This window comes from Bombina bombina, chromosome 4 (assembly GCF_027579735.1).
Source record: "Bombina bombina isolate aBomBom1 chromosome 4, aBomBom1.pri, whole genome shotgun sequence".
NCBI classification, from domain to species: domain Eukaryota; kingdom Metazoa; phylum Chordata; class Amphibia; order Anura; family Bombinatoridae; genus Bombina; species Bombina bombina.
Window position 1 is genome coordinate 390,992,494 of NC_069502.1, and position 21,210 is coordinate 391,013,703.

Sequence of the window (21,210 nt, forward strand, 5' to 3'; positions counted from 1 at the left end):
CTATGCAGGAGGCACTTCTGGTGTGTCTGGGCAATTAGGCAGAACCCCCTCAGAGTAATGCTTCTGGAGAAGACATAACAATTGAGGATCTAGGGAGTAATTCTGGTAATTTCCGAGCTGCCCAATGGGAGGACCCGACTCTGATAGTGGTGAGGGAAAATGTTTAATTAATTGAAGGCACTGTCATGGATCCTGAAAAACAATTATGTTTTCCTTATTTTAAGGTGAAAAATAACCTGCTTCATAGAGCAGAAAAGAAAGGGTTTGAGGAGGTGGAATAATTATTGGTTTCTAAGTCTTATAGAAATACCGTTTTGAAATTAGCCCATAGTCATGTGCTAGGGGGGCACCTTGGTATTGAAAAGACCAGAGAAAGAGTTCTTGCACAGTTTTATTGGCCTGGTATTTCCATTTCAATAGAGAGATTTTGTAAATCCTGCCCAGAATGTCAGCAGAAGGCTCCATTTAAAGGTTACCACAATCCACTAAAACCTCTTCCTCTTATAGAGGTTCCTTTTGAGCGAATAACAATTGATTTGGTAGGGCCTTTACTAAAGTCTGCAAGGGGGCATGAGTATATTTTAGTTGTGGTGGACTATGCTACCCGCTAGCCTGAGGCAATTCCTTTGCGGAACACCTCCTCTAAGAATATTGCTAAGGAGTTAATGATGATGTTCAGCAGGGTGGGCTTACCAAAGGAGATCCTTACAGATCAGGGAACCCCTTTTATGTCAAAAATTATAAAAGAGTTATGTAAACTTCTTAAAATTAAACAACTGTTACAGTTTGGTCAATTACTTATGTATTTGTCCCATTTTTATGTAGATATTATGTGTGTGTGTATGTATGTGTGTGTATATCTGCTTATATGATATTCTAATAATATTAACTGTCAATGGAAGGAAATTGGCCTTTTGTTTACCATGCTCTGTTCAGGAACAAAAGCCATAAAGCCTTTTGTCTACCATGCTCTGTTCAGGAACAAAAGCCATAAAAAAGTCAGGGGATGGTAAACAAGGGGAATTATTATTTCCACAGGCTTCCTCCAATTCAATAGAGTCACCAAATGTTTACATGTAAATAGGAGTCTTTCATGTGGCTATTGGGGTGTGGATGTGGTCGATACCAGGTTATCATGATTTATAGATATCTACTCCCTACAATAGCCCCTATTTACATGTAAACAATGCTAAGACCAATGATGTTTGTTTTTCCAAATATGGTTAGAGAGGGAAAATTGAGCCAATTACATCTAAGTTAATATTGTCAGATGGGACATTGTTTCAAATATATATAAGATATACAGTATAGTCAGTTGATAAGAAGGAGTAAGAAGGAGAGAGAAGAGAGGGGAGGATGAGGACAGGAAGCTAGCAGAGAAAACACCCAGACTGTCCCAGACATCCCTGTTAGAACATCTAAATAAGGTACCTGTATCATGTATGTTTGTATAAGTGTATATTTGTCTTGTAAGTAAATGTAATTGTTATTGTATTTAGGCCTAAAAAATTGAATATTGTGTAATATTATGTTTTTAGCTGATCTAATAAATGATTGTGTATTTGGAAACCAACAGTATTTTTAAGAGTCTTTATTACATTGGGTTATCTATCATTGATTTATCTATATGTGTATTTATGCAATATTTACAAGAGTACATATGAAGGCTAGAACCTAGTCAATGTTGCCTATTAATCCAATATAGAAATATCTAATCCCATAGTTATAAATTGTATATTGTAAACCCATTTTTAGCTAAATAATAAGCCAGATTTCATATAGTTATGTCTTGCATGGTCAAGAAGTATAAGTATATATTTCTGGATTAATTAGAATTTAATTGTTATTTCCTCAATGAGCCATAAAAGCTGTGTAAATAAACAGATATATTTTGTGCCATAGCCAAATTGCCACTCTGGGATGAAATAAAATAATATTGCATAGATATACATATATATATATATATTTACATATATACATATTTGCACTTTAAATTTAATCTGAAGAAAACTATTAAAAGTCAGATTAAGGAGTTTATATTCCTCATATTAAATAAGACAACTAAAAACATCTGTGTATCACCCCCAAATTGATGGGTTGGTTGAGAGGTTTAATAAAACTTTAAAAAGCATGTTACGAAAAGTGGTAGACAAGGAGGGAAAGAACTGGGATTGTTTGCTACTGTACCTTATGTTTTCCATTAGGGAAGTGCCCCAAGGTTCCACAGGTTTTTCACCTTTTGAATTGTTATACGGTAGGCATCTCAGGGGAATACTTGACATTGCGAAAGAAACATGGAAGCAGGAAAATACACCTCACCGTAGTGTTATAGAGCATGTAGCACAAATGCAAGAAAGAATGGAAGCTATAATGCCAATAGTAAGGGAAAATATGCAGAAAGCACAGAGAGCTCAGGAAGCCAGTTATAATAAGAATGCAAGGCTAAGGGTTTTCCAACCTGGAGATAGAGTTCTAGTTCTGGTACCTACAGTTGAATGTAAATTCCTGGCAAGTTGCCAAGGTCCGTATGAGATTATTGAACAGGTCAATTTTGTTAATTATAAAGTGAGTCAACCTGGTAGAAGAAAACCAGAACAGATCTATCACATAAATCTAATTAAACCGTGGTTAGACAGAGAGGTCATGCTACAGTTTACAAAAAATCCTGAGGTGTATATATAGCAGAGACGCTAGCTCCCCATCAGAATCAGGAAGTGAGAGAATTTGGGTCTAAAAACAGAGATGTTTTTTCCCCAATACCAGGGAGAACAAATGTAATCCTGCATGATATAATTACAGAACCTGGGAAAAGAATTAATTTGAAGCCATACCGAATACCTGAGGCCAGGAGAGAGACAGTTAGTGCAGAGGTCAAAAAGATGCTTACGTTGGGAGTAATAGAGGTTTCACAAAGTTAGTGGAGCAACCCAATTGTTTTGGTGCCTAAGCCGAATGGTGAAAACAGAATTTATGCTTACCTGATAAATTACTTTCTCCAACGGTGTGTCTGGTCCACGGCGTCATCCTTACTTGTGGGATATTCTCTTCCCCAACAGGAAATGGCAAAGAGTCCCAGCAAAGCTGGCCATATAGTCCCTCCTAGGCTCCGCCCACCCCAGTCATTCGACCGACGGACAGGAGGAAATATATATAGGAGAAACCATATGGTACCGTGGTGACTGTAGTTAGAGAAAATAATTCATCAGACCTGATTAAAAAACCAGGGCGGGCCGTGGACCGGACACACCGTTGGAGAAAGTAATTTATCAGGTAAGCATAAATTCTGTTTTCTCCAACATTGGTGTGTCCGGTCCACGGCATCATCCTTACTTGTGGGAACCAATACCAAGCTTTAGGACACGGATGAAGGGAGGGAGCAAATCAGGTCACCTAAACGGAAGGCACCACAGCTTGCAAAACCTTTCTCCCAAAAATAGCCTCCGAAGAAGCAAAAGTATCAAATTTGTAAAATTTGGCAAAAGTGTGCAGTGAAGACCAAGTCGCTGCCTTACATATCTGGTCAACAGAAGCCTCGTTCTTGAAGGCCCATGTGGAAGCCACAGCCCTAGTGGAGTGAGCTGTGATTCTTTCAGGAGGCTGCCGTCCGGCAGTCTCATAAGCCAATCGGATAATGCTTTTAAGCCAAAAGGAAAGAGAGGTAGAAGTCGCTTTTTGACCTCTCCTTTTACCAGAATAAACAACAAACAAGGAAGATGTTTGTCTGAAATCTTTAGTAGCCTCTAAATAGAACTTTAGAGCACGGACAACGTCCAAATTGTGTAACAAACGTTCCTTCTTTGAAACTGGATTCGGACACAAAGAAGGTACAACTATCTCCTGGTTAATATTTTTGTTAGAAACAACTTTAGGAAGAAAACCAGGCTTAGTACGCAAAACCACCTTATCTGCATGGAACACCAGATAAGGAGGAGAACACTGCAGAGCAGATAACTCTGAAACTCTTCTAGCAGAAGAAATTGCAACCAAAAACAAAACTTTCCAAGATAGTAACTTAATATCTACGGAATGTAAGGGTTCAAACGGAACCCCTTGAAGAACTGAAAGAACTAGATTTAGACTCCAGGGAGGAGTCAAAGGTCTGTAAACAGGCTTGATCCTAACCAGAGCCTGAACAAATGCTTGAACATCTGGCACAGCTGCCAGTCTTTTGTGTAGTAAGACAGATAAAGCAGAGATCTGTCCCTTTAAAGAACTTGCAGATAATCCTTTCTCCAAACCTTCTTGAAGAAAGGAGAGAATCTTAGGAATTTTTATCTTATTCCATGGGAATCCTTTGGATTCACACCAACAGATATATTTTTTCCATATTTTATGGTAAATTTTTCTAGTTACAGGTTTTCTGGCCTGAACCAGAGTATCTATCACCGAATCTGAAAACCCACGCTTTGATAGAATCAAGCGTTCAATCTCCAAGCCGTCAGTTGGAGGGAGACCAGATTTGGGTGTTCGAATGGACCTTGAACAAGAAGGTCCTGTCTCAAAGGTAGCTTCCATGGTGGAGCCGATGACATATTCACCAGGTCTGCATACCAAGTCCTGCGTGGCCACGCAGGAGCTATCAAGATCACAGAGGCCCTCTCCTGATTGATCCTGGCTACCAGCCTGGGAATGAGAGGAAACGGTGGGAATACGTAAGCTAGGTTGAAAGTCCAAGGTGCTACTAGTGCATCTACTAGAGTCGCCTTGGGATCCCTGGATCTGGACCCGTAGCAAGGAACCTTGAAGTTCTGACAAGACGCCATCAGATCCATGTCTGGAATGCCCCATAATTGAGTTATTTGGGCAAAGATTTCCGGATGGAGTTCCCACTCCCCCGGATGAAATGTCTGACGACTCAGAAAATCCGCTTCCCAATTTTCCACTCCTGGGATGTGGATCGCAGACAAGTGGCAGGAGTGATCCTCCGCCCATTGAATTATTTTGGTCACTTCTTTCATCGCCAGGGAACTCTTTGTTCCCCCTTGATGATTGATGTAAGCAACAGTCGTCATGTTGTCTGATTGGAACCTTATGAATTTGGCCTTTGCTAGTTGAGGCCAAGCTCTGAGAGCATTGAATATCGCTCTCAGTTCCAGAATGTTTATCGGGAGAAGAGACTCTTCCCGAGACCATAGACCCTGAGCTTTCAGGGATTCCCAGACCGCACCCCAGCCCACTAGACTGGCGTTGGTCGTGACAATGACCCACTCTGGCCTGCGGAAGCTCATTCCCTGGGACAGATGGTCCAGGGTCAGCCACCAATGGAGTGAATCTCTGGTCTTTTGATCTACTTGAATCACTGGAGACAAGTCTGTATAATCCCCATTCCACTGTTTGAGCATGCACAGTTGTAATGGTCTTAGATGAATTCATGCAAAAGGAACTATGTCCATTGTTGCAACCATCAATCCTATTACTTCCATGCACTGCACTATGGAAGGACGAGGAACAGAATGAAGCACTTGACAAGAGTTTAGAAGTTTTGATTTTCTGACCTCTGTCAGAAAAATCCTCATTTCTAAGGAATCTATTATTGTTCCCAAGAAGGGAACTCTTGTTGACGGGGACAGAGAACTCTTTTCTTTGTTCACTTTCCATCCGTGAGATGTGAGAAAGGCTAGAACGATGTCCGTATGAGCCTTTGCCTTTGACAGGGACGACGCTTGTATTAGAATGTCGTCCAAGTAAGGTACTACTGCAATGCCCCTTGGTCTTAGAACCACTAGAAGGGACCCTAGCACCTTTGTGAAAATCCTTGGATCAGTGGCTAATCCGAATGGAAGAGCCACAAACTGGTAATGTTTGTCCAGAAAAGCGAACCTTAGGAACTGATGATGTTCCTTGTGGATAGGGATATGTAGGTACGCATCCTTTAGATCCACGGTAGTCATAAATTGACTTTCCTGGATGGTGGGTAGAATCGTTCGAATAGTTTCCATTTTGAACGATGGTACCCTGAGAAATTTGTTTAGGATCTTCAAATCCAAAATTGGTCTGAACGTTCCCTCTTTTTTGGGAACTACGAACAGATTGGAATAAAATCCCATTCCTTGTTCCTTTATTGGAACTGGGTGTATCGCTCCCATTTTTAACAGGTTTTCTACACAATTTAAGAATGCCTGTCTCTTTATTTGGTTTGAGGATAAGTGAGACTTGTGGAACCTTCCCCTTGGGGTAGTTCCTTGAATTCCAGGAGATAACCTTGAGAAACTATTTCTAGCGCCCAAGGATCCTGAACATCTCTTGCCCAAGCCTGAGCAAAGAGAGAGAGTCTGCCCCCCACCAGATCCGGTCCCGGATCGGGGGCTACTCCTTCATGCTGTCTTGTTAGCAGTGGCAGGCTTCTTGGCCTGCTTACCTTTGTTCCAGCCTTGCATTGGTTTCCAGGCTGGTTTGGGTTGTGAGGCATTACCCTCTTGCTTAGAGGATGCAGAATTAGAGGCTGGTCCATTTCTGCGAAAGGGACGAAAATTAGGCTTATTTTTAGCCTTAAAAGACCTATCCTGTGGAAGGGCGTGGCCCTTTCCCCCAGTGATGTCTGAAATAATCTCTTTCAAATCAGGTCCAAATAAAGTTTTACCTTTGAAAGGAATGTTAAGTAATTTTGTCTTGGATGACACATCCGCTGACCAAGACTTTAGCCAAAGCGCTCTGCGCGCCACAATAGCAAACCCTGAATTTTTCGCCGCTAATTTTGCTAATTGCAAAGCGGCATCTAAAATAAAAGAGTTAGCCAATTTAAGTGCGTGAACTCTGTCCATAACCTCCTCATATGGAGTTTCTCTACTGAGCGACTTTTCTAGTTCCTCGAACCAGAACCACGCTGCCATAGTGACAGGAACAATGCATGAAATTGGTTGTAGAAGGTAGCCTTGCTGTACAAAAATCTTTTTAAGCAAACCTTCCAATTTTTTATCCATAGGATCTTTGAAAGCACAACTATCTTCGATAGGAATAGTAGTGCGTTTGTTTAGAGTAGAAACTGCCCCCTCGACCTTGGGGACTGTCTGCCATAAGTCCTTTCTGGGGTCGACCATAGGAAATAATTTCTTAAATATAGGGGGAGGAACAAAAGGTATGCCGGGCTTTTCCCACTCTTTATTTACTATGTCCGCCACCCGCTTGGGTATAGGAAAAGCGTCGGGGGACACCGGAACCTCTAGGAACCTGTCCATCTTGCATAATTTCTCTGGAATGACCAAATTGTCACAATCATCCAGAGTAGATAACACCTCCTTAAGCAGTACGCGGAGATGTTCTAATTTAAATTTAAATGTCACAACATCAGGTTCAGCTTGATGAGAAATTTTTCCTGAATCTGAAATTTCTCCCTCAGACAAAACCTCCCTCATGGCCCCTTCAGATTGGTGTGAGGGTATGACAGAACAATTATCATCAGCGTCCTCTTGCTCTTCAGTGTTTAAAACAGAGCAATCGCGCTTTCTCTGATAAGTAGGCATTTTGGATAAAAGATTTGCTATGGAGTTATCCATTACAGCCGTTAATTGTTGCATGGTAATAAGTATTGGCGCACTAGATGTACTAGGGGCCTCCTGCATGGGCAAAACTGGTGTAGACACAGTAGGAGATGATGTAGTGTCATGTTTACTCCCCTCATTTGAGGAATCATCTTGGGCAATAACATTATTTGTGGCAGTACTGTCCTTACTTTGTTTGGACGCTATGGCACAATTATCACATAAATTTAAATGGGGAGACACATTGGCTTTCATACATATAGAACATAGCTTATCTGAAGGTATAGACATGTTAAACAGGCTTAAACTTGTCAACAATGCACAAAAAACGTTTAAATTAAATTTCAAACAGAAAACACTTTATTACTGAATATGTGAAAAAGTATGAAGGAATTGTTCAAAAATTACCAAATTTTCACCACAGTGTCTTAAAGCCTTAAAAGTATTGCACACCAAATTTCAGAGCTTTAACCCTTAAATTAACGGAACCGGAGCCGTTTTTCAATTTAACCCCTATACAGTCCCAGATACAGTCTTTGCTAAGACCCAACCAAGCCCTGAGGGGAATACGATACCAAATGAAGCCTTCTAAAAGCTTTTTCAGCGATTCTTAGATCCACACACATGCATCTGCATGCCCTGTTCTCAAAAAACAACTGTGCATTAATGGCGCGAAAATGAGGCTCAGTCTATGACTAGAAAGGCCCCCTGACTGAAAAAGGTGTCCAATACAGTGCCTGCCATTTTATAAACGTTCCCCAAGATTATAAATGTCAATTGTTAGCCTAAATTTGAATAATATGCACAAATAAAGCAAAAAAAAAAAACCTCTTAACCATCTCCGTGGAGATGTTGCCTGTGCAACGGCAAAGAGAATGACTGGGGTGGGCGGAGCCTAGGAGGGATCATGTGACCAGCTTTGCTGGGACTCTTTGCCATTTCCTGTTGGGGAAGCGAATATCCCACAAGTAAGGATGACGCCGTGGACCGGACACACCAATGTTGGAGAAAGAAAAGTTTTAGTGTTATCATTTATATTCTCTGAAAAATGGCCAAGAAATCATATCCAGGGTATGTAAACTTATGAGCACAACTGTATATTTGTATATGTGTGTGTGTATGTATGTATATATGTGTGCACATACATACACACACATATATACATAAATACATACAATTATTTACACACACACACACATATATATTATGCAATTATTTTAAAAAAGTTATATTTAACATTTAATATACGTGTCATACTTTATTTTAATATGTTTTACACGATATTGATAGCATTCAAGTATAAATTTAAAAATAATTATATAGAATTTTCTTTTTTCTTACAAACCTGTGGGCCCCAAGGTTAATGCAGCTAATTCCAAGATTGTATCTTGACCGAATAAAACCAGGTTGTATTTCCAGGGCTTTTGAATAAGCATCCACAGCTTCTTCACTTCGATCTCCGTTTGCTAGGGTGGCTCCAAGGCGGTTCCATAAGGAATAGTCCTGTCAATAAATAATAGTAGTTAACACTATTAGGGCATAACCCAACAACCCAATGGGCTTACATAACATAGATATTGATCATCTTGAGTCATATATGGATCCGTAATGTTTAAAAAAAAAATGCAACCTCTTGGTTGTCAAAAAGGGTTTTGGTCCAAATCTAGTATATTTCAAGGTAATGTGCCTTCTCCTGGTCAACAGACAATATCAATAGATAATCAAATTTTTTTCCCATGAACTGATATGAGAATGGTACTTAATAAATAGAGTAATAATTTAGGATCCCTGGTATATATAAATATATATATATATATATATATATATATATATATATATATATATATATATATATATATATATATATATATATATATATACAGGGAGTGCAGAATTATTAGGCAAGTTGTATTTTTGAGGATTCATTTTATTATTGAACAACAACCATGTTCTCAATGAACCCAAAAAACTCATTAATATCAAAGCTGAATAGTTTTGGAAGTAGTTTTTAGTTTGTTTTTAGTTATAGCTATTTTAGGGGGATATCTGTGTGTGCAGGTGACTATTACTGTGCATAATTATTAGGCAACTTAACAAAAAACAAATATATACCCATTTCAATTATTTATTTTTACCAGTGAAACCAATATAACATCTCAACATTCACAAATATACATTTCTGACATTCAAAAACATAACAAAAATAAATCAGTGACCAATATAGCCACCTTTCTTTGAAAGGACACTCAAAAGACTGCTATCCATGGATTCTGTCAGTGTTTTGATCTGTTCACCATCAACATTGCGTGCAGCAGCAACCACAGCCTCCCAGACACTGTTCAGAGAGGTGTACTGTTTTCCCTCCTTGTAAATCTCACATTTGATGATGGACCACAGGTTCTCAATGGGGTTCAGATCAGGTGAACAAGGAGGCCATGTCATTAGATTTTCTTCTTTTATACCCTTTCTTGCCAGCCACGCTGTGGAGTACTTGGACGCGTGTGATGGAGCATTGTCCTGCATGAAAATCATGTTTTTCTTGAAGGATGCAGACTTCTTCCTGTACCACTGCTTGAAGAAGGTATCTTCCAGAAACTGGCAGTAGCACTGGGAGTTGAGCTTGACTCCATCCTCAACCCGAAAAGGCCCCACAAGCTCATCTTTGATGATACCAGCCCAAACCAGTACTCCACCTCCACCTTGCTGGCGTCTTAGTCGGACTGGAGCTCTCTGCCCTTTACCAATCCAGCCACGGGCCCATCCATCTGGCCCATCAAGACTCACTCTCATTTCATCAGTCCATAAAACCTTAGAAAAATCAGTCTTGAGATATTTCTTGGCCCAGTCTTGACGTTTCAGCTTGTGTGTCTTGTTCAGTGGTGGTCGTCTTTCAGCCTTTCTTACCTTGGCCATGTCTCTGAGTATTGCACACCTTGTGCTTTTGGGCACTCCAATATGGCCAAACTGGTGGCAAGTGGCATCTTGGCAGCTGCACGCTTGACTTTTCTCAGTTCATGGGCAGTTATTTTGCGCCTTGGTTTTTTCACACGCTTCTTGCGACCCTGTTGACTATTTTGAATGAAACGCTTGATTGTTCGATGATCACGCTTCAGAAGCTTTGCAATTTTAAGAGTGCTGCATCCCTCTGCAAGATATCTCACTATTTTTGACTTTTCTGAGCCTGTCAAGTCCTTCTTTTGACCCATTTTGCCAAAGGAAAGGAAGTTGCCTAATAATTATGCACACCTGATATAGGGTGTTGATGTCATTAGACCACACCCCTTCTCATTACAGAGATGCACATCACCTAATATGCTTAATTGGTAGTAGGCTTTCGAGCCTATACAGCTTGGAGTAAGACAACATGCATAAAGAGGATGATGTGGTCAAAATACTCATTTGCCTAATAATTCTGCACTCCCTGTATATATATATATATATATATATATATATATATATATATATATATATATATATATATATATATATTTAGGGCTATAATACGAGTTGAGCGCTAACCCGATGCGTGCAAAAAGCTGAAGTTATAATATCACACCTGCATTAACGTATTCTCACATAGACTTCAATGGAGCGTGAAAAGTGAAAAGAATCTAACACCCAACAAGTTGCATAAATCCGATTGCGCTTTCTCAAGTGCGATAACCCGACAAGAAATATTAATATTTCACATTCCAATGTTCTTAACATAGAAGAATATGTTCTATAAAAAAGCAGCAAAAATTCTATTTGTTATACTTATTAGAAATTACTTCAATAAGTATTACTTTTCAAATTCCTGAGGGTAGGGGCTACCATGAGACATTTAAAGTGCTCATTTTGCAAGAAAACAAGTAAGTTGTTTGCTTTTCTTTTTTTTTACACAATCTGATTCTTTTTAGGATTTCTTTGATTTAACATATTTGTTTTACTAAAGGAGCACTACTTCCTATCCCTATTAATACATTATAAGTAAAAGCAGTCAAGTCCTTGGTTTATAATGCACACAGAGACAAAATGACTAATTTACCTCTGGTCGGACCATTAAGGCAGAGTTGAAAGCATCCACGGCCCTATCAAACTCCCCACTCAGGTTGAATAAAACTCCAAGTCCTGTCTGCAGATCCGGATCTATAAGCTCCTTATTCTGATGTGCTGCCTCCAGATACAAGTCCTTCACCTCTTCAAGAGATGTACTGGAAGAATAAAGACAACTACATTAGTTAACCTAGTTGTATTAAAATGTGATTTACAGAGACATAACATTCTAATGACAGGAATATCTAGAATGATGGATACATATTACATCCCAATAAAAACAAGCTGGTTTAAGATGCATTTATTTACTGTGTCTCAGATATACTTCTATTTGTTGTCTTTTTTTACATTAAAAATGATTTCTCTCTATAAAAAGAACTATTCCTTTTAAAAACAGGTTTGCCAAAAAGCAGATGCAATGCTGTTAATTGTGAGATCATTTTATTAAGACAGGAGGCTTTGTATTTATAACATATCTTGCCTTGTTCCTCCCCATGAAGCTTCAGAGTGATGTACTCCACAACATTGCATTTACTTGATTTGCTAAAAAGGATGGCTACTTTATTCTTTCAGATTGCTTCTTTTCAGCAAGTCTATTATAGTTTTAACCTTTTGTATAATTTATTTGTGATTTTTATTTCCAGCAGTAATTTTTGCCATAGTTTACTTGTTGTCTATTTATTTTTATGTGTACTTTAACAGGGGCACAGTCATGCTGGGACAGGAAGTGGCTTACCCAAACTGTTGCCACAAAGTTGGAAGCACCCAATTGTCTAAAATGTCTTTGTATCCTGTAGCATTAAGATGACCCTTCACTGGAACTCTAAGGCATAGCCTAAACTCTTAAAAACAGTCCCAGACCATCATACTTCCTCCACCAAACTATACAGTAGGCACTATGCATTCCAGTAGTTAGAGTTCTTTAAACCACTCCAGACAACACTTTGCATTGTGAATGTTGGCGTGAGGCTTGATTATATATAGAATATGGGTATAATGGCAATTTAAATTGTGCCCCTGTCAAGTCTCCACAATAATTGCTCTCTAGCCTGTAAAGTTTTAGAGAATTGGATCCTTAATAGTCTTGAGAAGTGAACACAGAAACAGGCTTCACCTGCTGACAGATTGATAATGTGCAGAAGAAGATGCACTCTACTGAGCATGTCAGGTGGGGACCTAACTATAGCTAATTTGAATGAAATCACTTAAAAATAATAATAGTTATAAACATCAAACTTCCAAAAGGGCGTTAGATAAAGTCAAAAGCTGTCAGCTTGCTAAGTTTCATGAACATACATTCAGCAATGACCAATGTTGAACTGGCAACAAATCCCAATTATAAGTCAATGGAACTTTTCTGAAAAACAGTACTTTTTTTTTCTACATGAAATAACTTTAAAATAACTCAAGCATAGTAATTAAAAGAAATAATATAGTGACTAGTAACAGCTACAAAGCTGCCTAACTTAAATGGACACTAAACACATTCACAGAGCTTACGAGTTTTGCGGTAACAGGGGTGCGTTGCTAACAAGCATTTTTTTTAATGCTTGTTAGCAACCGGACACCGCCGCCACCTACATTATCCCTATGAACCCCTAATATGCTGCCCCCAACATCGCCGACACCTACATTATATTTATTAACCCCTAATCTACCCCCCCAATGTTGCTGCAACTTACCTACATTTATTAACCCCTAATCTGCCGCCCCCATCGTCGCCGCTACTATATTAAATTTATTAACCCCTAAACCTAAGTCTAAACCTAAGTCTAACACCCCCTAACTTAAATATAATTTAAATACAACGAAATAAAATTACTACAATTAAATAAATTATTCCTATTTAAAACTAAATACTTACCTATAAAATAAACAATAAGCTAGCTACAATATAACTAATAGTTACATTGTAGCTAGCTTAGGGTTTATATTTATTTTACAGGCAACTTTGTATTTATTTTAACTAGGTAGAATAGTTATTAAATAGTTATTAACTATTTAATAGCTACCTAGCTAAAATAAGTACACATTTACCTGTAAAATAAATCCTAACCTAAATTACAATTACACCTAACACTACACTATCATTAAATTATTTACATAAACTAACTACAATTAACTACAATTAAATTAGCTAAACTAAAGTACAAAAAAGACACTAAATTACAGAAAATAAAAAAATAAAAACAAGAAGTTTAAACTAATTATACCTAATCTAATCCCCCTAATAAAATAAAAAAGCCCCCCAAAATAATAAAATTCCTTACCATATACTAAATTACAAATATCCCTTAAAAGGGCTTTTTGCGGGGCATTGCCCCAAAGTAATCAGCTCTTTTACCTGTAAACCCCCCAACATTAAAACCCACCACCCACACTCCCAACCTTACTCAAAAACCCACCCAATCCCCCCCTTAATAAACTGATTGAACAGCCAATTGAATGCATCAGCCAATAGGATTTTTCCTACCTTAATTCTGATTGGCTGATAGAATCCTATCAGCCAATCGGAATTCAAGGGACGCCATCTTGGATGACGTCATTTGAAGGAACCTTCATTCTTCGCTTGGACTTCGTTTGAAGAGGATGCTCCGTGTTGGCTGGATTGAAGATGGACCCACTCCGCTCCGGATGGATGAAGATAGAAGATGCCACCTCGATGAAGCCTTCTGCCTATCTGGAGGTCCTCTTCTGCCCGGATCGGATGAAGACTTCTGCCCCTCTGGAGGACCACTTGTGCCGGCTGGGTGAAGACGGCTCAAGGTAGGGTGATCTTCAATGGGTAGTGTAAGGCTTTATTAAGGGGGTATTGGGTGGATTTTAGAGTAGGGTTGGGAGTGTGGGTTGTGGGTTTTAATGTTGGGGGGGTATTGTATTTTTTTTTTACAGGTAAAAGAGCTGATTACTTTGGGGCAATGCCCCGCAAAAAGCCCTTTTAAGGCCTATTTGTAATTTAGTATAGGGTAGGGAATTTTATTATTTTGGGGGGCTTTTTTATTTTATTAGGGGGATTAGAGTAGGTGTAATTAGTTTTAAAAAATTGTAATTATTTTTTTTTTCTGTAATTTAGTGTTTGTTGTTTTTCGTACTTTAGTTTATTTAATTTAACTGTATTTAATTGTAGGTAGTTTAGGTAATTAATTTAATGATAATGTAGTGTTAGGTGTAATTGTAATTTAGGTTAGGATTTATGTTACATGTAAATTTGTATTTATTTTAACTAGGTAGTTATTAAATAGTTAATAACTATTTAATAACTATTCTACCTAGTCAAAATAAATACAAAGTTGCCTGTGAAATAAAAATAAACCCTGAGATAGCTACAATGTAACTATTAGTTATATTGTAGCTATCTTAGGGTTTATTTTACAGGTAAGTATTTAGTTTTAAATAGGAATATTTTATTTAATTGTAGTAATTTTATTTAGATTATTTTAAATTATATTTAAGTTAGGGGGGTTAGGGTTAGGTTTAGACTTAGGTTTAGGGGTTAATACCTTTAATATAGTAGTGGTGATGTTGGGGGTGTCAGATTAGGGGTTAATAAATGTAGGTAGGTGTCGGCGATGTTAGGGACAGCAGATTAGGGGTTAATAAAATGTAACTAGTGTTTGTGAGGCGGGAGTGCGGCGGTTTAGGGGTTAATATATTTATTAAAGTGGCGGCGATGTCCAGTCGGCAGATTAGGGGTTAAACTTTTGTGGGGGGGGGCTCGGTTTAGGGGTTAATAGGTAGTTTATGGCTGTTAGTGTACTTTTAGCACCTTAGTTAAGAGTTTTATGTTACGGCGTTAGCCCATAAAACTCTTAACTACTGACTTTTAAATGCGGTAGGAGTCTTGACAGGAGAGGGTCTACCACTCACTTCTTCCAAGACTCGTAATACCGGCATTAGGCAAGTCCCATTAAAAAGATAGGATACGCAATTTACGTAAGGGGATTTGCGGTAAGCTCGAGTCGCGGAATAAAAGTGAGCGGTACACCTGTACCTGCCAGACTCGTAATACCAGCGGGCGTTAAAAAGCAGCGTTGGGACCTCTCAACGCTGCTTTTTAAAGCTAACGCAAGTCTCGTAATCTAGGCGATTGTAATTACAAGACATTTCTGTTGTGCTGCTATAGAATCAGCCAAGTCTTAACTTTTTTAAAACAAATTAACATCCTTTTTTCTATATATTTTTTTTAAATAGCGAAACTCCACCCACTATTTGTCTTATGTGAAGAAGCCGATCGAGGCTTCAGTCAGCAGACAGCCAGGCAAGCCATTGTCATAAAGACAGTATAAAAATAATTTATTTGCAGTTGCTATCAGTTAAAGGGACACTCAAGTTAAAATTAAAGTTTCATTATTCAGTTGGAGAATGCAATTTTAAACAACCAATTTACTTCCATTAACAAAATATGCATTTGTGATTAGCTTATGGCTGTCACATGATGCAGTGGGAGTGGAAATAGACATAACTTTAAATATTGTCAGAAAAAAACCTACAGACTACTCATTTAAAGTTCAGACATAGAGGGCTATTTATCCAGCCGTCAACCGCAAATACGCTGGAATTCCAAAGCGTAATTGTGGCGAGCCTGATTCGACATATTTATTAAAGCCTACAGACTGGCAAAAGTTAAAATTTGTGACGTAACATACGATCCGCCGGTCTCAGTCCGACACAGATCGATGCTTATGTCATTACAGATGTTCCGAATACAAATTCGGCACTATCTGACAACTTTTGCAAGTTTTCAAACTTCTAACAGGTACACGCTTGCCACTATTCCGGCCCAGCGTACTTGGTTTTCAATCCGCCACCCTGGAGGCGGCGGATGCCGTAGGAATCAATGGGAGTCTGAAAGCAGCGAAAGCTTATATTCGATGCTGCCAGATATCCCATTGATTTCTATGCTAGAATAAAAGTAACATTTACACCTAACACCCTAACATGAACCCCGAGTCAAAACAGCCCTAATCTGCCGCCCCAACATCGCTGCCACCTACATAATGTTATTAACCCCTATTCCGCCACTCCCGGACCCATCCGCCACCTACTTATTGATATTAACCGCTATTCCGCCGCTCCCGGACCCCGCTGCAACTAAATATATTAACCCTTATCTTGCCGCTCCCGGAGACCGCCGCAACTAAAAAAATATATTGACCTCTAGCCCACTGCTCCTGGAGCCCACCGCAACTAAAGTTATTAACCCCAATCCCTCCAATCCCAGACTCCACCGCAACTAAATAAATGTATTAACCCCTAAACCCCTGGCCTCCCACATCACTACCACTTATTAAACCTATTAACCCCTAAACCTCCAGCCCCCCACATCGCCATAAACTAAATTAAGCTATTAACCACTAAACCTAACAACCCGCTAACTTTACATTAAATATTAACTCATCCCTATCTTATAATAAATTTAAACTTACCTTTAGAATTAAAATAAACTATATAAAAACTACAAATTAGCCTACCCTAACTGTAATACTAAAATTACATTAAACTACAAATTAAATTAACTATATTACATATTTAAAAACCTAACCCTACTCAAATCATTTAAATCTAGAATAAAGAATTACTAAGTAACAAAAAAATAACAACTAAGTTACACAAAATAAAAAACACTAAATTACAAAAAATACTGATTGGAATAGCCAATAGAATGCAAGCTCAATCCTATTGGTTGATTTGATCAGCCAATAGGATGAAAGCTCAATCCTATTGGCTGATTGCAACAGCCAATAGGATTTTTTTCACCTTAATTCCTATTGACTGATAGAATTCTATCAGCCAATTGGAATCTAAGAGACGCCATCTTGGATGACGTCATTTAAAGGAAACTTCATTCTTCAGCAGCAATCGTAAGAAGAGGATGCTCCACGCTGGATGTCTTGAAGATGGAGCCGCTCTGCGCCGGATGGATGAAAATAGAAGATGCTGTCTGGATGAAGACTTCTGCCCGTTTGGATGAAGACTTCGGCCCGCTTGGATGAAGACTTCTGCCGGCTTCACTGAGGAATTCTGCCGCTTGGATGAGGATGGATGTCGGGTCTTCGAAAACTGTAAGTGGATCTTCAGGGGTTAGTGATAGTTTTTTTTAAGGGTTTATTGGGTGGGTTTTATTTTTAGGTTAGGGACTTTGGGCGGAAAAAGAGCTAAATGCCCTTTTAAGGGCAATGCCCATTCAAATGCCCTTTTCAGGGCAATGGGGAGCTTAGGTTTTTTAGATAGGTTTTAATTTGGGGGGTTTGGTTGTGTGGGTGGTGGGTTTTACTGTTGGGGGTGTATTTTATTTTACAGGTAAAAGGGCTGATTTCTTTGGGGCAATGCCATGCAAAAGGCCCTTTTAAGGGCCATTGGTAGTTTATTGTAGGCTATGTTTTTTTTTTATTTTGGGGGGGCTTTTTATTTTGATAGGGCTATTTGATTAGGTGTAATTAGTTTAAATATTTGATCATTTCTTTTTTATTTTGTGTAATTTAGTGTTTTTTTATTTTGTGTAACTTAGTGTTTTTTATTTTGTGTAACTTAGTTGTTATTTTTTGTAACAGTAATTATTTATTGTAGCTTTAAATAATTTGACTAGGGTTAGGTTTTTAAATATATAATATAGTTAATTTAATTTGTAGTTTAATGTAATTTTAGTATAACAGTTAGGCTAGGTTAATTAGTAGTTTAATATAGTTTAATGTAATTTTAGTATAACAGTTAGGGTAGGTTAATAAGTAGTTTAATATAGTTTATTTTAATTCTAAAGGTAAGTTTAAATGTATTATAAGATGGGGATGATGTAATTATAATGTAATGTTAACGGGTTTTTAGGTTTAGGGGTTAATAGCTTAATTTAGTTTATGGCGATGTGGGGGGCTGGTGGTTTAGGGGTTAATAGGTTTAGTAAGTGGTAGTGATGTGGGAGGCCAGGGGTTAATACATTTATTTAGTTGCGGTGGGCTCTGGGGCACTACCATTAAGCTATAATGTATTTATATTTAGTTAATGGTATTTCCAAGATTTGTACGTTTTCCTCACAACTCAAACAAAAGTATTTGTTTTTAATTTTAAACATGCTTTCATTTGATTTTGTCTAAGCACTTCCAATGTTTGTCTTAAACATTCTGCTTTTAGATAATCTGATAAATCAACAAACCCACTTTAGGCACTTTAGTTAAATATTTAAGGAATATTAGATGGTTATTCCATTTAGTAGCTTTGTAAATGTCTCCTGTGTACTGATGACAAGGTTGAATGGCATTAATGTTCTTTAAAGGAATGGAGATGTGGTCTTTAAGTTACCAAAGCTCTGTAGCTAAAAGCGCTGATGGTATATACAAAATAAGTATACCTAGATATCAGTCACAAAACTACAGTGTTTAGTATAATTCAGTATAATTCAATCTAATAAACCTTGAACAATAATCCAATCCATTCCAAATGGTGCAGTATATCCATGATCATTATAAAAATAGATTAAAAGGTATACGCTACATTTGGAATAATGCCTTTGTGCTAAAGGAACTTATAAAACTGAACAAAAATGCTATATTTATTTATAAGGGCCTATTAAGCCCCCCAAAAATGTACCAATATAACCACACCTTAGGGAATATTAAGTTCCACAAGAGTTAGTAGTATATAGAAATTAAATAATGGGGTAGATAAGAATGTTCCATGTTTCTTGAGTGCTTAAACATGATGCATGAAAAACTTTCTTAAATGCATTACCACAAGCTTCAATTGTGTCTTTCCCAAGAAAATTAAAAAAGCTATCCTTGACGACCCCCCCCCTCCCATTTAACCCAATACATCTATATACATTTTTTATAAGTAAACAACTTAAGGAATATTAAATGAAATATGATTTCATACATGGATATACCCGCTCAGGAACAGGCCTTAAATAAGTGTTTTATATTTTTTGAACTTGTAGCAGTAAAGTAGAAAATAGGGTAAATAAGAATTTCCCATGCTTCCTGGTATTGTTGCTACCCAGCCAGTATCTTACTGGCACATATTGCATTCTTCAGGTTTGGATCAATGTAGATACCAAAGAATAAATATAGAAATAAAAGCCCTGTTATGATGAAACATCTTAGAGGGCTGGAATCTAATTTTAAACAAAATGGCCATTTGCAACCAGTCATAGGAGTTTTAGTTTTTGAGTTTGATGTATAATCTTTTAAACTAATTATCATAGCCAGCAATTTCTCCAAGAAAGGGGGCATCCCTACTCCTCAGAAGATCTCAAACATGTAGATGTGTTTTAACCTCATAGCTCACAGACCCCACAAAGTTGCAACATGTCACTGGCCTGCACAACTAAAAAAATGTCATTCTTTAATTAGCTGGGCTAAACTATGCCACATATAGAATTTAACCCCATAGATGTGTATATTTTCACCATAAGGAATATCCACAAAAGAGCTTCATCCATGAAATGACTTGCCCATGAATTGATCTACAAAAATCAGAATTCCTCATTAACAAAATGTACCATTTTTCCATAGTCTCAGCGAATCCTTAAAGGGATACTAAAACCATTTTTTTTCTTTCACAATTCAGATAAAGCATGCAATTTTAAGCAACTTTCTAATTTATTTCTACTATTAATTTTTCTTTGTTCTCTTGCTATCTTTATTTAAAAAGCAGGAATTTAAATCTTAGGAGCCAGCCCATTTTAGGTTCAGCACCCTGGATAGCACTTACTTATTGGTGGCTACATTTAGCAAACCAATAAGCAAGCATAAACCATGTTCTGAACCAAAAATTGTCTGTCTCTTAAATGGACAGTCTACACCAGAATTTTTATTGTTTTAAAAGATAGATAATCCCTTTATTACCAATTTCCCAGTTTTGCATAACCAACACAGTTATAATAATATATTTTTAACCTCTGTGATTATCTTGTATCTAAGCCTCTGCAAACTGCCCCTTTTTTCAGTTCTTTTGACAGACTTGCAGTCTAGCCAATCAGTGCCTGCTCCCAGATTACTTCACGTGCACGAACACAGTGTTATCTATATGAAATATGTGAACTAACACCCTCTAGTGGTGAAAAACTGTTAAAATGCAATCTGAAAGAGGTGGGCTTCAAGGTCTAAGAAATTAGCATATGAACCTCCTAGGTTAAGCTTTCAACTAAGAATACCAAGAGAACAAAGCAAAATTGGTGATAAAAGTAAATAGGAAAATTGTTTAAAATTACATGCTCTATCTGAATCATGAAAGTTTATTTTGGCCTAGACTGTCCCTTTAAGCTTTACATTCCTGCTTTTTAAATTAAGATAGCAAGAGAACAAAGAAAATTTGATAAAAGGAGTAAATCAGAAAGTTGCTTAAAATTCCATGCTCTATCTGAATCATGAAATAAAAAAATTGGGTTTAGTGTCCCTTTAAGTAAATAGTAGTAGACAGAACAAAAAGGTTAAAAAAGAATAGTTAATTTTTACAGAATGATAGCTACTTTGACATAACATTTTCACAACAGAACAAAAAATGTAATCCTTTAGTTTTCAGGCAGACTACATTTTAAGTAAGTACTACTACATATTTTCTAAATGTTTAAAATTCCACAAAATGTGTGTGTAATATGGGAGAGTGCCATGGGAGCGCATAATAGTAGGAGAGTGCATAGGTGAATGTGAAAGAGTAAGAGAGGATTTAAAGTGAGCAATTGAGGGTGGGACAAACCAGTGAGAGT

General features: G+C 37.7%; 1 protein-coding gene across 1 annotated transcript in view; it reads right to left on the bottom strand.

The window, feature by feature from the left end:
* The window catches only part of PEX5L (peroxisomal biogenesis factor 5 like), a 693,590-nt gene that overhangs the window by 10,290 nt on the left and 662,090 nt on the right, over positions 1-21,210 (bottom strand). Inside the window, exons 12-13 of the mRNA XM_053710168.1 lie at positions 11,506-11,671; positions 8,824-8,981 (exon numbers count right to left, since the gene is read on the bottom strand). Of these exons, the coding sequence (XP_053566143.1) occupies positions 8,824-8,981; positions 11,506-11,671 (324 nt within the window). The remainder of the gene's footprint in view (positions 1-8,823; positions 8,982-11,505; positions 11,672-21,210) is intronic.